Source organism: Castanea sativa, chromosome 12 (assembly GCF_040712315.1).
Source record: "Castanea sativa cultivar Marrone di Chiusa Pesio chromosome 12, ASM4071231v1".
Taxonomy (NCBI): Eukaryota; Viridiplantae; Streptophyta; class Magnoliopsida; order Fagales; family Fagaceae; genus Castanea; species Castanea sativa.
Window position 1 is genome coordinate 49,106,479 of NC_134024.1, and position 16,394 is coordinate 49,122,872.

Consider the following 16,394-nt stretch of genomic DNA (forward strand, 5'->3'; position numbering starts at 1 on the left):
CGTCCGTCCATTCCCCACACAACCTTTTCAAGTATTCCTCTATAGTCTATCCCCCACCGGAATCCAAACCTTTCTTAATTTCAGTTTATTCCAAAACCAAAACATTTATAAAAAAAAAAACATAAAATGTTTACTCGCTCAAACACAAACGCCACCTCATCAAAACAAGGACGACCTCGTAATTAACTAACATTAAAATTACGATAATGCCATTCCCGCGAGTGAGAAAAATTATAGTAGCGTGTATGTAACGCTTAGTAGGTCATGCTCTCGGATTCGGAGTCTCTTTTCTTTGTGTGTGCAGTGTTTTTTCTATATGTATTGGCGGAGAGAGAGAGAGAGAGAGAACCCAAAAGCAAAACCCACAAAGGGATTCTGAGATTGACAGATTGAGAGAGAGTTCTGAGTGATTTAAAAGAGAGTGAGAATTGTGAAGATGTCTGCAACGGTTGGAGGTGGTGGTACTGGTGTTGGTACAGGAGGACAAGAGGAAGACAAGAAACCAATGGATCAGTCTGCACACATTAATCTCAAAGTCAAAGGCCAGGTTTTATATCTTTTTTTTCTTGGGAATTGAATTTTTTCATCTGGGTGTTCATTGTTTTGGTTTAATTTTTCTGGGATTGTGCCATCATGCAATGTTATGGTGTTATTTTGGGGGTGAAAAATGTTGTGTTGTCACTATGTTAAGTATGTTTCATGTATGTTTGAGCAAAATTATAAAACCTTTGTATACACTTGGTGTTATGTGAAAAATATAGCTATGTGACATGGTGTTATGTGGTTTTAATATGGTGTGTTGGCAGTTGGTGCTGTATAGGATTGTTTGAGGTATGTTAATACATGTTAGTATTAGAACACTTTATACTCACAACGTCCATAATTTTGATCATGATGTACACACTCATGACGTGCACGTTTATTACGCGAAATGGGTGATGAGTACAAATGATGTTCACTAACAAGTGTGGGAGAATCAATGCCCTAAAATTGCTGTTTCCACTTTGTGCCATGTGAAATCGGTAGTAATGTATTCTATACTTTGTTTTCTAAAAGTAAATAATATTTAGCTCATATTATTATTATGTGTTCTGTTGCATTGTATCTTCATTTTGGAGATGTTTGTAAATTCTAAATGAAGTAACTTTGTAAATGAAAGTCATCAATGACTTGAAAGCATTTATTCTTAGTTGAGTTTTTTCACTTGTTAAAATCTTTTAATAAATGCATTTCTATTTTCTAATAGTTCAAGAATGAGCTGGGTCTACTTTATTTAATAGAACTATGTTGTTTGAATACTCGGAAGGTGTACTTGGCCCTGATCAAATAGATTGGGGTCACCCACCTCTCAACCGATCCCTGTTTGAGAATCCCCAATCCGGAACTTCTCTGGAATTTACTATACATGTTCTCACTGTGTCTGTAGCTGGCACTTACTAGACTGAATAAATAGTTGGTGTAAATCATATATGATTGGTTTGGTACTTTTAGCTACTATAAAGAACACTCATTTACTTGGAAATAGCTGGATGTGGAATCAAATTGAAATTGTTTTGGTGTGGTGTACAAAATTTAAAATACCAATTTGCAAAATGTTTCAAGAATATTAATTAAGACTAGTGAATTTTAATGTTTGCATTGCTTATCTTTAGTCCTTGTATTAAATGAGGGCTAAAGGCTTAAACAACCTTAGTTGAGCTGAATTTAGTATTGGATTGTTCCACCATATTGGTTGGTTGGATTCTTGGGACTCAAAATTGTCACTTCTTGAACAAACAATGATCTCTTCTTTCTTATTTTATCCATGGATGCCTTTGTGCACATTCCATTGTATACTTTTCAATATAAATTTCTAGTTTATATTAACTGTGGGATTATTATCCTTCATGCCATATCGCTTTTAATTTTGCTTTTGTTAGGGATGCCTCTTTTTAGCTGTTTAATATAACTTCCTGTTCGCATCAACAAAGTGTGCTGCCTCCTTTTCCAGTTTCGTCTCATTTTTTAATCCCTGTGGGTCTTGTTTGATTGTAGGATGGTAATGAGGTGTTCTTTAGGATCAAACGAAGCACCCATGACTGCATACTGCGAACGTCAGTCTGTGGAGTTCAACTCCATTACATTCTTGTTTGATGGGCGAAGACTCCGGGGAGAACAGACCCCAGATGAGTTAGAATTTAATTATTTCCAAAATTTTTGCATACTTGCAAATTTTAGTCAATATTATTAAAAAGAAAAAGAAATAAGAATACAAAGTGTTCACAATGGTGAACAGAGAAAAGTTGAAAAGCAAAGAAACATAGAAACATATAAATCAAGATTCCATTCTAAGAGAAGAAGTAAACTCCATGATAGAAGAACAATCCAAGAGGCCCCAACACCTAGACCAATCCAAGAGGCCCCATTATATTATTATTTATGTTCACTCCATTGGCATATATGAATATGGTGTTTCTTCTTATAAATTTCAAAGGCAATCCCATTTGTTGTTTTGTTTAAGCAATATGCTATAACTTGAAATGATGAGGCAAGTGTTCTTTCAGCTATCCTTTTAGCTCTCTTTAGAATCTCCTAGCCATCACTTTATAAAGTCTCGAAGAAAGACAAGAAGATTGTGCATAACTTGGCAAACTTAGTGTGTTCTTTGTAACAAATTACTAGGCTATTTGGTAGATCCCTTGCCACCAGTTACTAAAAAGAACACCTACATTGAGAAAGCATGGGTATATACTGTCTACTTCTCCTTCCATGCCAAATCTAGCCTTCTCTGTCTAGTTAATTTTTTAATACCTCTCTCCTAAAAGACACATCTCTCAGCAGTTCTTACCTCCAGTTTCAAGACATTTAAACTGGAGTTTCATTTTTTTTTAGAGATATTATTCATTTAATATATTGGTCATGCTTGCAGGGGAGCAATAGCTAAAAGGTAATGTCTGTAAGGGATCTAGACTCTTACTTGCGATTGGCCATATGGAAGTTTTACACTTTTCTAGGCCCCAATTTAGGTGGACAATTTCTCAAACATCATATTGAAGAGGGAAATGGTACTTATCTTTTGCTAAATAATTGGCATCTTGAGGATCCTCTGTTACTTGAATATGGACCTTGGATCAGTAATGATAGTCAGTGCTGTGAATGCAAATGTCTCATCAGCTCGCAATGGAGGAAACTAAAATTGGCAGCCAACAAATTTGAGGCTTTGGTTCATATTCATGGCAAGTTTTTTGAGGTGAACATTGATCAAAATGCAGCAGAAAATTTCAATTTAGAAATAACAAAATCTTGAAAATTCAAATTTAGGGGGCATCATGGAATGCTATTAGACTTACTGCATCAAATGTTTAGCAGTGCAAGCTTTCCTGGTTTTCTAAATCTATTTGCAAGCTTAGTTTCATAGCTTGGCTAGCAATTAAGACTAGATCTAGGGATTGGTGGCTGCGATGGGGTTACCAAGATGGTGTACTGTGTTGCTTGTTTAGAAGCTGGGGAAAGTAGAGATCATCTAATCTATTCTTGTGGATGTTAAAAACATTTTTGGGAGAAACTATTAGGCTTTGTTCAATTCCTAGATGACCTACTACTTGGGATGCAGAGTTAGCTTGGCAATATGGGTTCTAAAAGGCAGAAGAGATTTGTTGTTATCATTCTTAAAGTTTCTTGGATTGCTCATATATATCACACTTGGATGGAGAAAACCCTTGATGGCGCGAAAAAACTATCTTCAAGATTATTGTCATAATGGTTAGATGGACTGGCATCAAGCAGGCATATTGCAAGTTCATATAGAAACAAAGGTTGTGTTCTGTTGGGAATATCCCTATGTATGTATTTAATTCTAAGTTTTAATTGTTGCATTGGTCTATATTCTGTTTGCTTTTGTTGATACGATGACCTGTAATCTAAAGTATTTCATCCTATATTGTTGATAGGGCTCTTTGTATTGCTTTGGTTCTTTGGCAGTATACTAATCTTGTTGACAACTATTGCTGCCTGTTACTGCTGTCTTTGTTTCTGATGAATAATTCTCACTCATCTAAATAAATAAAAAAACATGTTTAGGAAACAAAATCTTATACTTAATTTTTTTTTTTCTAAAGAATAGATTCTCATTCATCTAAAAAATGAATTAAAAAAAAAAAAAATCAAAGGTTGTGTTTAATCATCACCTGGCCAGGCAACGTTGCTTCCTTCATTATTTTTGCAAAAGCTACAACAACTCAAGCCAACTTTGCACCTTGGTCTGAATGACCTTCAATATCATGCTTGCATGTTCCTATACGCTTATTTGCTACTGGTATGCATTTTCTTAATTGAGAATTCAGAAAAAGCATCTCAAATCTATAAGAACGGGCACATGACCAAGAAGCAGTCTGGTGAAAGATAGTAAGATTTGTTTTGGTTGAAGACCTACGTAATATGAAAGCTTGTCTGGTGAACTGTTGGGGACCAAGAAAAGAACACGAAACTTGCAGCTTGGAAGTCGAGCACAATAGTGCCCCATGGAATACTTTATCCCACTTGAAAGAAACTTTGTAGATAGTGAACGTTGAAGGTTCGACTTACAAGTCTTCAGAGAATCATGACCTTAGCATACATGAAAATTCTTGTGTTTATCTGCTACCGTTATGTAGTTCCTTCTGAGAATGATAACCATGGTTTATTTTTAGAGAAAATGTACAAAAGCATAAGCATTATTTGTGATCTAAGCATCGATGGCTAGTTTTGGTGAAAAGCCTATTTAAAGCCTGATATGAATGTATGAAGTTTCCTTTGAGCAAAGTTCTTCCTTAATTATTGCTTCATCATGTCTATATCTTTTATAATTCTTGAGCTTCTTTTGCTTTAGTTTTCCTTTTAATACCCTACCAAGTTTCAAATGTCTTAAAAATCCTTCAAATGGGTTGTTGACTTTGTCTATTCATAAAGATTGTTGTAGATGGACTGGAGTCTTATGCACAACATATGTAGAAAGTTGGGTCCAGCTTCTCTAAGGAATTCCATATCCTGCTGATAGATATAGATTAATATTGGGTGGCAAGATTAATCCTTTATTATTCTAGCTAGAACTACTAAATTACTAGAGTTTAATAATTCTACTTGTAAGGGTATTCCAAGCTATTTGGTTTCTAGAAGAGACTTTAGACATCTCGGTCTCTCCTTTGCAGAATTTGGAGTATTAATACCTCAGCTGCTTAGAAATATATCGCAGCTATAGTTTCTTAATTGACAGGGAAATGACCTTTATATGAATGGGCTAGGGTGGGTTTTTCGTCTTTCTCCCCTGCAATATTTTTATGCACGCGACATCAACATCAACTTCAAAGAGGAACAGAAAATGCTTCAGGTAATGAATAGTTCCCTTCTCTTTCAGCATTCTGGTTGTCTAAATGCCAATTTCATGACACACATTAGTCCCTGTAAATGTCAATTTTACATCCCATGAAGAGCTTAATCTTTATATAAATCATTAAATGGCACAACAGCAATTAGGAAGAAAATGTCATACCTTTCCCAAATCATTGGCTGCCTATTATAAGCTTGAACCTTTGTGCTTGAACCATAGTTTATTCAGAATTATTCCTATTCATTGCAGAACTGCCCACATAATAGGCTCCCTGATCTAGACTGGAATAGATTCACAGGGACTTGTTTCAAGCTGGATAGGGATTTGTACCAGGCCGGAGGGGTCAAATCTCAGCTTTAGTGGCTATCAGCTTAAAATCCAATAAAATTTCTGGAACTAATCCTCCAAAAATATGGTTACTTTCTTGAGTTGCTTCTCATTTGGTATTGGATTTTTGCCAATAATAGCCTCAGGACATATGTACGTTTTCATATGTAACAAATGTTTAAAAAATTGTTATACCATTCTTGCTTTTCCTTCAATAGTTTAAATTCTCTCTAATTTTATTTTCACGGAGTATTATAGAAAGGCCATTGAAAATGAAAACGTATACACTTTTTGGCAAGCAGCTCATCAAGAAGTTTTTTTTTTTTTTTTTTTTTAAGTTCTCAATTTATTTACTAGTAATTAGTAATGTCTTCATAGGTTTCTTTCATTTGGGCTTCTAGGTTTCTCCACCGCCAATTCTTTATGAGTTGGCATCCATGTTAGCAAATTTTATTTGTTGTTTCGTAATAGACAACACACATGCCCATGCATTCCTTATTGGGCTTACCAAATTGGTCTACCTAAAAGCATGTGTCTATTTGGGCTTCAAGGCTTTTTTTTAAGCCCACTATTGGCCCATTCATTGAGCCCTCAGACTCAAAAGCCTCTCTGTAACTATCAACCATGGGAGGAATTGAACCAAGCTGAAACCAATGGAGCTGAGGAAACAGAAGAAAAAGAAGACTACATGGGGCACATCTCTATCTCTTTCTTCTCTTTTTTTTTTTTTTTTTTTTTTTTTTGCCCACGGGTTAAACATTGTTACTCAATTGGTGATGTGCAATACCTTGCCCCTTTTTTTACTCAACTTTTAACTTTTTCATGTAACTCTAGAGTAGGCATTGTAACTCTATTGGTTATTCACTTGCAAGACAGGCAATTTTGTTTTCCTAATTATTATTTTGAATGAAAGATATTTCACTAAATGTTAAAGCTATATTTTAGGCTGATTAAGAGCTTCCCTTAATGAATAAAAATACCCACATTTACCCATCTCTCCTTTTTAGTTCAACATATTCGTGAAATTTGAAAACTTTCTCACAAATTTACTCCACATTGTGCCTAATCTATCATCCATCAAATTTGGTTACCTTCAAGGCATCTTTGAAGGACCAACTTAGTCAACTGGTCAAAGTCACAAGCTTTATATTCTAAACACAAAGAACCATCAAACTTCTACTTTGAGTTTTACGGGAGAGTTAAAATATATATTTGTGATATTAGGTTTATGTGTATTAATATTAGAGTATATTTAAAGTTCTATTTCACAATTTACCCTACATTCCATCTTCTATCTTAACATACAACCTATTAATTAAAATAATATAAACACCCATTAAAAAAATATAAACCAACCACCCAAACCCACAAAAATTAGCTACCACCACCACCCACAACCCATAAAATGCACATAAACCAATCTTAAAGGCCTGCACCACCATCGCAATACCCACCAAAATATACAACCCACACCACCACCACCGTACCAACCCATGACCCACCAATAACCCACAATGCCTCCATCGCACGACCTATGCCACCACCATTACACCACCGCATGATCAGAGAGAGAGAGAGAGAGAGTAAAAAACAATAATAGAAAAAAGTTTTATAAACTCTAAGAGTTTATGGTAGCATGATGCTAAAATTTTCCAAGTATAAGAAACTGGATGTAGCTGGGATTTTGCATTAGGTGTTCTAGAATAGCAATTTTGGTGTTTTAGACGCTCCAAATCTAATGATAAGCCCATATAGGACTTACCCTAACTCCTATAACCCTTATATATACAGTACTCGGATTCATTGTAATACATGCACTTGCCTTTTGAGCTTTATTTTCCTTTTTTGTAGGTACATGAAAAGGAAAACGCTAAAAGTCCTATGAATTTTCTTACAATAACTTAACAAACTTACACAGAAATGAAGTAAAATCAAAATTCCTAGTATCATTCATATAGTAAAAATTTGTCAATCTTGTTGAAGGAAAATTTTTCATCTTTTGTACGAGCTAAACACATAAAAATATTATTGGATCTTCTAAGGAATGGAATAAAACATCAAAATATAATTAATATGAAGCCTAAATAATCAATTTAGGCTAAAACCCAAATTATACGATCTAAGTTTGGATAAATTATCCATTTTTGTTCCTAATACTTTTTATTCATCATTGTAGTTCTTAAGCTTTAAATTCCTCAATCAAGTTAGTAATTCTAACTATTATTGTTTATAAAATTAACATTGTTTCATCATGTCTAAAAAAATTTGTGAAAAATATCATTTTAGGATCGCTTTCAATTTGTTCCGAACATTTTGTTAGAAGTCGATTGGTACTTATTATTTTCTAGCTATTTGCAATCAATTTCTTTTAATGAGTTGATGGTAGGAACCAAATTAGAGTCTTTTGGCTAAAAATTGCAAAAAACAGAGTTTATTATTGTTATAAGTACTATTCAAAGTTATTTGGCAAAATGAGGAGAGAAACTGAATTTCAGTAACGGTATTGCCGAAATTGCAAGAAAAAGTAGAATATGTCAGAGGAGAGAGAAAATTGAATTTCGGTAATGAGATTACCGAAATTCTTGTCTTGCCCTTACTCCCAAGCCTGCCCGTGAAGTGCCCAAAATGCTGAAATGGAAAACCAATTGTGGCAATGGCATTGCCAAAAATGGGAGGAAAAAAAAAAAAAGAATTGTGGCAACCAAGTTGCCGAAAATGGAGGGGGAAAAAAAATGCTACATCCACAACATTTTTCACAACAAATTACAAGTGGTTAGTTGTTATCAATTCAAATTTGAACCTAACACAAAGATAACTTTTTTGCCCCAATAATAACAATAAGTAACAACTTGTCATTTATGATTTGTTGTAAAAATATTGTGAAAATGTTGTGGACGTATCATTTCAAAAAAAAATCGTGGAGCCAAAATAGAAGGAAAAGAAAAAAAAAAAAAAAAAAAAAGTGGCAACGTGGCAATGGCATTGCCGAAATAGAGGGGTCCCCCTCTATTTCGGCAATGCCGTTGCCACATTGCCACTTTCTGGCACAGCTTGAAAATAAATTTTTTTTTCCCTCTATCTATCGAAAAAGATGTTTCTTTATTTGGCAAATGAGCCAAGCTCGAGCCTAAGCTTAAGCTGGGCTATTAAACAAGCCGTCCTCAAACATAATAATGTGTTTGTGAACAAGCTTGTCCTATCAAAAAGTGTTTGTGAACAATCTTGTGAGTTTGAGGCTTGTTTTAAGTATATATGATATATATTTATATTTATACATGTATAAGTGGGAGTTTTGTGCATTGTGTACAACATTTTTTTTAAAAATTTTATAAGTAAAATAAAAGTGATTAGCTCAAAGTTAGTCATGTTTGTAGTAAAACTAAATGATCAATCCTGAAATTTTAAATTCTTTGCTCGGCTTGTTTACACTCCCACCTCTCCAAAAAAGTAACTTAAATATTCTATTGTGGATATCTGACATCATTAACAATATTCAAACGCATGTGATTGTAAATTTTACTTAACTCGTTTAAATATTGGACCGATATCAATGATGCATTCAAACTGTTATATCTGTTTAGTGTCCTTGAGAGGGCTCTGTTTAAAGAAATCAATCTTTGAAATTTAGCAGGTGATTTTTTTTTTTTACTCATTCAATTTCATTGCCATCCAAAAGTAGTCTCCCACTTCATGTGTTATAATGACTAGGACTTATCTTCCATACTTGGCCCTCTATTAATGCTCCAATGAATTTAACTGGAATTTGTGTTTATTTACTTAAAACTTGATGAAAATTTGCATCATTTTGTCAAGAAGTTCTAAGTTTGGCACTGTATTTGGACTTAACAATTTTTCCAAATTTGAGGGGCCTAAATAATGTTTAACTTGTCAAAGTAATGATCATACATTAATTATTTATATATCAAAAAGTATATTATAGATATAAAAAGGCAAGCATATGCTGGTTTTGATGAAGGTGAAGATGATAATAGTGAGGAACACTATGCGGCCCTTTCAACAAAATTGAAAAGGAAACCCATGTAGTTAACTTTGAAAATGCACCTTCTTTTCTTAAGTTCTATTTATATTTAGAAATGTTCCTTACTTCATGAAGCATTGCTTTCTTTTTCAATTTGGGCCTCTTAGATTGGGGACCTTATTGCCTCAACGTTACTTTGAGCCTATTTATTACATGGGACTTTAGTGCATTGTTATTGGAGCTACCTAACTATAATTCTTACTTTGAGATTGCTCTATGCCAAAGTTATCTGTTAAGGAGCAGCCTAGTGGTTAGCTTGGGATGAGCTGTAAACCCAAATATCCTGAGTTTGATCCCTACTAGGAGTTCCCCTGGATTACTTGATACATGGTTCAGGCAGGTCGGGTTGTATATCTGTAGTTTACTCCTCAGGGGTGGGTCCGAAAGGCCCTGCCTTGGTGAGGTTCCATATCAAATAAATAAATAAATAAAAGAGAGAGAGAGAGAGCGAGAGAGATTACTTTATGCCAAAGTTGAGTGTGCATTTAGCTCTTCGTTATAATTTGGTGATATTCTTGCTTACATCTTATGTCTAAATAGGGATTTTTGCACATCGATGAATATCCTCCAGATGCTAATCAGGGGTTTGACATTCCATCCGTTGTAATAATCTTTCCAAACTTCCAGACAAGCATGCAGTATCTTGAAGATAACTCTTCAAACAAGTCACCCATGTTGTCGAAATTTCAGGTACTATCTACTCCTTGCATGCCATCAGTTGTATTTATGCTTTAAATTTTGCCTATTCATCTGTCTGAGTCTGTGGTGCAGGAAAAGAGTCCAGTGTTGTCTTACACAGAAGTATTACTTGTACCATTGACAACTCCTGATTTTAGCATGCCTTACAATGTCATCACAATTACGTGCACGGTGTTTGCATTATATTTTGGATCTTTGCTCAATGTACTTCGAAGATGTGTTGGTGAGGAGGAAAGAATTCTGAAAAACAGAGGTAAGTCTCTCTCGGTTTATTTATTTTTTAAAGAATAGGGTCTATTGGTATAAATCATTGACTCATTTGTGATCATACAAGTTTGTAGAATAATTAGTAAGGAACACAGTACTACCCTCACCTAGGGTGCCTTGACAGCAAGGGAGAGTGTATGGACTAATTGTAAACTTGTTTCGACTCCTAGTTTAGGCATTTCACGATTTACCCTCAGTGCGATCCCACTGGCCCGTACCTTGAGGGGGATTCCTCGTCAAAAAGAAAAAAGAAAAAAAGGGAGCAACACAGTACCAGTCATAATAACAGCTGTCCATATGTCTTTGAGATATATATATTCTGCAATTTAACTGGCTTGCTGTTTCCCTGCTTCTAATGTTTGCCTTTTATTATCCTACTTGCAGCTTACAAGAAAGCTAGTCGGCTTCCTCAGCTGCTATCCCGGTTATTTTCCAAGCTTAGAGGAAAGGAATGGGAACCCCCTCAGTCTCCCTCAACTTCATCATCCTTCATCAGTTCAAAACTTATACTAAAAGTCTTAATAGTGGCTGGCGTAGCTGTTTTTTGGCAATACTACTCTGAATGACATTAGCAAGCCAACTAATTATTTCAATGTACATTATGTTAATGTGCCAATGAGTATGTACAATATGAGCCTCTAACCCAAAACTAATACCCTAGTTTTATGTGTAGGGTACACACTTTGCTTAGAATCATCTTAAATGAATTGACTTATTTACTAACTTCTTTAAATATTAGTTACCTTCATCCTTCATTCCCTGGTTAATCGCTATTCAACAGTTGAGTTTGCAAGCGGAAACTAGGCGAGGCCAATCAAACTTGCTTATGCTGTACATTTCTTCTTTCCTGCATTTTTATTTGCACTATCAGATTCAAAATTTATTATACAGAAATTCTCATTCTTGTTGCCTATGCTGTACTTTTCTTCTATGAAGGGTTGATGCATAACTTCCCCTGGTTATTTTTAGTGCTGGGGGAACACAAATTATCTTTACATGACAAGTTGTAATGACTCTTCAAGCTGCCCATCTTATTTCAATCGAGTTTGTTCTGAATTGCTAGCCAATTTATAAAGCCAAGTTTAGGCATGGTTGTTGATTGCCAAATAATTTCATATAAAAATAGTACAAGTGGTGATCACCAAGAGCAGGTTGTCCAAACAATTTTTACCCAATTGAACTGATTTCAACATCCACGGCAAACTCATGGAGTTCAAACAGAAACGGCATTAATATGTGAATATTATTTTCATAAGTAGAGTCACACCAAAGATGCTTTTGTTTGTGAAATGTGCAAAAAGAACAAAAAAGAAAATATACTCTTAACACACAGCAACTCAACCCAGTATAGGAATTTATTTATTGCTAGTGACCAAAGGAAATAACCCATAAACTGGAATCCCAAGATGATTTCATGTGTGCAAAGAGAATGAAAATCAAATCATGTTCTAAACTGCTGAACAAAAATTGTTGGTAGATCACAAACATTTATTTGTAACAATGGCCATTAAATTACAAGACCTTTCAAGCAATATATATGTAGCAAAAGCCTTATATTTGTATCAAAGGAAATTAAATTACAAGATTTTACAAACTTACAACGCTTATATCCTCATCTAAAACCATTTACAAGTCAACAATCTATCAGGAGACAACAAGTAAAGAAAAAAGAAACTTATAAGGGGGTGAAACCATGGAGGAGAAGGAAAGAGAAAGAAACAAAAAGAAGCCTCATGTCATCCTCTTGCAAGGAGAAGCTTCAATTGTCTCATCTCCTCGCATCCGCTTCAAATTCTTACTCATGTAACTGCATGTAAATTGGGTGTGTACAAAGGTTTTTGGGAGGTCATTTCCTCTTCCTTGAATATTTGCAAAACGGCCCAAACAGTATCATTTACAATTTGTTATTTTGCATGGTAAACAAAACAAATCTTTTGTATCTGGGGAGGGGGGCAATTGGTTGGACATTTAGAAAGATACTGGTCATTAAATTGTTAGTCAAGTCAGATATTATGAGGATAGGCCATTTAGTTAAACCCAAGCTCTGTCAAAAAAAAAAATTCCAACATGAGGCAAAGAAGAGATCATGTGGGTAGCCATTGAGATTCAAGGGAGAGACAATGCTTTCATCTAAGCAGAAATATTCAACCCAAATCCAACAGGGACCACCTGGCTTCCATGTCTTTGGAGGAAAAGAGAATTATTACATATAGTTGATGACTTCAAGCAAGATTAACCAACGGTATAAAACTAACATATATAGATGAATTTTAAGTCACATGTCAAGTCAATGTACCTGACTCAGTTTCATTTATCTTTAACTTCTTGAGTAAGCTTACATCTTCCAACATCTGCTTTCTCTTGGAGCTTAGGCCATGGAGAGCTTTGCCTCCTGAAAGAGCCAACCACAAATTTGTTAGTGTCAAGTGTCGACATAGCAAAAATAGTTTCAGAAAGCATATTTTCTAAGCCACAATGTTATGCCAATCTTTCATTATCAAGTGCATTCCAAATTGACAAATGACTTGAAGACGTTTTTTTATGATCGTCCTTAATTATCACAACCTGTTAAACAAACCTCAAATTCTTTTTATTGTTTTCTTCAAATATACGATTCTCACTGCATATGACAAAAATTCCCATAATTGCAACATCAATTCCAAATATTGTATAGTATGGCTAAAGTTAAAAAAAGACCATGATATGAAAGCAGCTTAGGAAATTCTAATTTTCCAAAACATTATCTATTTATCACCATGAGTCCGAATGTTTACCAGTGTCCCTTTCCTTCAACCTTTTATTCTTCACCAAGTTGACATCTTCAGCTTGTGGCCTTGTACTATCACCATCAACTTCATCTGCCGCGACATAGTAACTTCCATCAACAGCATCTTGAGGATCACGCCCCCCTGGAAAAACCGTAAGTATATCTTAATGAAAGAACCAAGTGATCTAATCACACTTGGGATAGACTGTGTACATCATTGTGCACACCATTGGACAACATCATTCACTTTTTTGGATAAGTTGCTGAAACCATTTGTGACCCAATCCATCTTGCAATAGTGCTACAACATTATATTACAAATTAATATCACAAACAACTCAACCCTTCCCAGATAGTCTCACCATGAAAGTTTGAAGTGACTGCTTTTGCTCACTAAAAATCTCAAAATCAAAACAAACAGAGGTTTATTTCACTTTTTCACATTTTTTGAAGAAACCCAACGGAGCATAATGCAACCATTACCTTTATTTCCAATAAAATTTAAATAAACATATGACATTAACCATATATTCAAAGTCCAACCTATAGGTTAAAAGAAAAGCCAAGCAAATATAATAAATACCAATTTTTCTTTCATTCTCCCATATACTCTGTGAAACCCTTTAAAAGTAAAGAGAAAAGAACAGAACAACTTACTCTTAGAGCCAAGTTTGGTAAGCTTGCCATCAACAATAAGAGCGTCTTGGTGATTTTTGCCAGTGGAGAAGCCTCTGGCAGAGAAGAAAGAAATAAGGGAGTTCCAGGTGACTGAGGAGGCTATGAAATCAACCCCTCTACTAATGAAGTGACCATTGAGCTTGAGAGTTGATGGGTCGAGCCCAAAGGTCCGAGCTATGGAGCCCAGGTCGAGTCTCTGCTCGTCCCACACCACCAACCACACCGCCTTTGATACTAAGGGACAGAACAGCTTGATGCTTCTCTGTTTATTGCTCATTCCTCTCTCTCTCTGTTTGTCTGTCGAGACTCTGCGGCAGTTGTCTTGTTTGACGATATCGGTTGACAGTGTTTACTGTGCAATCGTTCTAACGGCTTCTAGAATTGTCTCCCTCTACTCTCCAGAACTTGTTACTACTTATGTTGTTATTATTATTATTATTATTATTATTATTATTAAAAAAAAAAATACTACAACTAGGGAGGAATCAGAGTTTAATTAGGAAGGTTAAACGAAAAACTAATTTTAGCATTTTAAATTTATATTATTTACAATTTATAATCTACGATATAATATTTTGTCATATAAGTTTTTAAAATTTCACAATTTTACACGTTATTATTTTAATACATAATTTTAAATTTGATTTTATAGTTGAATTCTTCATTAAATTCTCTAAAAATATTTAGTGCATCTCGCCATTTTAGCCGTATAGTGAATGTTGCAATTAAGAAACAAATTAAATGTCTTATTTAAGAGAATTTCTGATATTTTTGCGTTAAATTTAGTAATAGCAATTTATTATTAAACTAGTTAGTACTTGTGTCTTGAACTGTTGATACAGAGCAATCCTTATAAATGTAGAATAGATAATTCGACATGGATGTTTTTGAAAAGTGATTGTGTAAAATATAAAAAATAAGTTCTTTAGTTAAAATAGATATAAATTTTTGCACAAACTGATGCGAATACACTCCAAACCCCAAAATCACTCGTTAGTTAAGTTAAAAATGTGTAAATTTACAAAATTGCTATAGTAACCGTATAAATTTATACTGATACTATTCATTTTACATTTAGTTTTTTTCTTTACGTATCTCAATGAAAAGAGAGTGGATGACAGTTTTTGTGTATGAAGAAAGAAAACTAATTATAAAAAAATTAATATTTTAATGAAATAGAGTTTAGAATAGATTATTTTTAGGAAAGAATTTTTGAAAAATAGTTATATAAAATTATACTAAAATAAAGAGAAATTTTGATCGAGTTAAAGTGAAATAATCTACAATCTATAAAATAAATGCATTCGAGAAAGAGGGTTTGCAGGCCCCATGGGCCATCTAGGCCTTTTAAGAATCAGTTTATGGGATTCATATCCCACTTCTCTGATGTTATTCAAAGGATCTTACCTCGTCCTATCTCAAATCATTGCCCAATTCTCTTGGAGGCAGGAGGAATGGCAAGGGGGAAAAGTCCATTCAGATTTGACAATATGTGGTTAAAGACGGAGGGATTTGTGGATAGAGTTCAATCCTAGTGGAATCGGCATTCCTTTGTAGGTACACCTAGTTTCGTGCTTGCAAAAAAGTTAAAGGCTTTGAAAGAGGACATTGTGCATTGGAATCACCGGGAGTTTGGTAATGTAGAGCGGCAAAAGAAGCAATTACTAGAGGAGTTGAAAACCTTAGATGCTAAGGAAGGGGATTTTGGTCTCACCGATGGGGAGAAATGTCATAGGGCAGATTTGAGGTCCCAGGTGGAGCATCTTTTTTCCTTGGAAGAAATTTTCTAGAGACAAAAATCTGGGATGTTATGTATCAAAGAAGGGGATAATAACACTAAGTTTTTTTCACAAAATGGCTAACTCCCATAGAAGGTCTAATTATCTAAAGACCTTGGAGGTGGATGTGGTGGTTTTTGAAGAGGAATTCGAGGTAAACAATCAAATAGTATAATTTTATAAAAATTTGTACAAGGAGACTGAGGGGTGAAGGCCTTTTGTGGAGGGTTTGGATTTTGATTGTATTGGGGATTTGGAGAGAGCTTGGCTTGAAAGGAAGTTTGAGAGGGAGGAGATTCTTCAAGTTGTTAGAGATATGGAAGGGGACAAAGCTCCAAGTCCGGATGGGTTTACTAAGGCGTTTTATCATCATTGTTGGAGAATAGTGGAGAAAGAAGTCCTTGCGGTCTTTGAGGAGTTTTTTCAACATTGTAAGTTTGAAAAATCCCTTAATGTTACCTTCCTTGCTTTAATTCCTAAGAAGAATGATGCCTC

General features: G+C 34.7%; 1 protein-coding gene and 1 long non-coding RNA gene across 4 annotated transcripts in view; one reads left to right on the top strand and one right to left on the bottom strand.

Moving 5' to 3' along the window:
• The window catches only part of LOC142619480 (uncharacterized), a 68,138-nt gene extending 53,623 nt beyond the window's left edge, over window positions 1–14,515 (bottom strand). Inside the window, exons 1-5 of one of the 3 annotated variants that reach the window (XR_012841498.1) lie at window positions 14,101–14,515; window positions 13,451–13,585; window positions 12,973–13,068; window positions 11,420–11,523; window positions 10,530–10,649 (exon numbers count right to left, since the gene is read on the bottom strand). Coding sequence is in view for 2 of the 3 variants with exons in the window: in XM_075792586.1 (XP_075648701.1) it covers window positions 12,821–12,858; window positions 12,973–13,068; window positions 13,451–13,585; window positions 14,101–14,398 (567 nt within the window). In the remaining variant the exon portion in view is untranslated. Of the gene's footprint in view, window positions 1–10,529; window positions 10,650–11,419; window positions 11,524–12,205; window positions 12,859–12,972; window positions 13,069–13,450; window positions 13,586–14,100 lie in introns of those variants that run through there. The other 2 variants (XM_075792586.1, XM_075792585.1) reach the window with 2 other exon arrangements.
• LOC142619485 (uncharacterized) lies at window positions 161–3,942 on the top strand. Its single transcript, XR_012841502.1, has 2 exons — window positions 161–547; window positions 2,035–3,942. It is a non-coding gene; the product is annotated as an uncharacterized LOC142619485 (long non-coding RNA).
• Window positions 14,516–16,394: the final 1,879 nt, after the last annotated feature.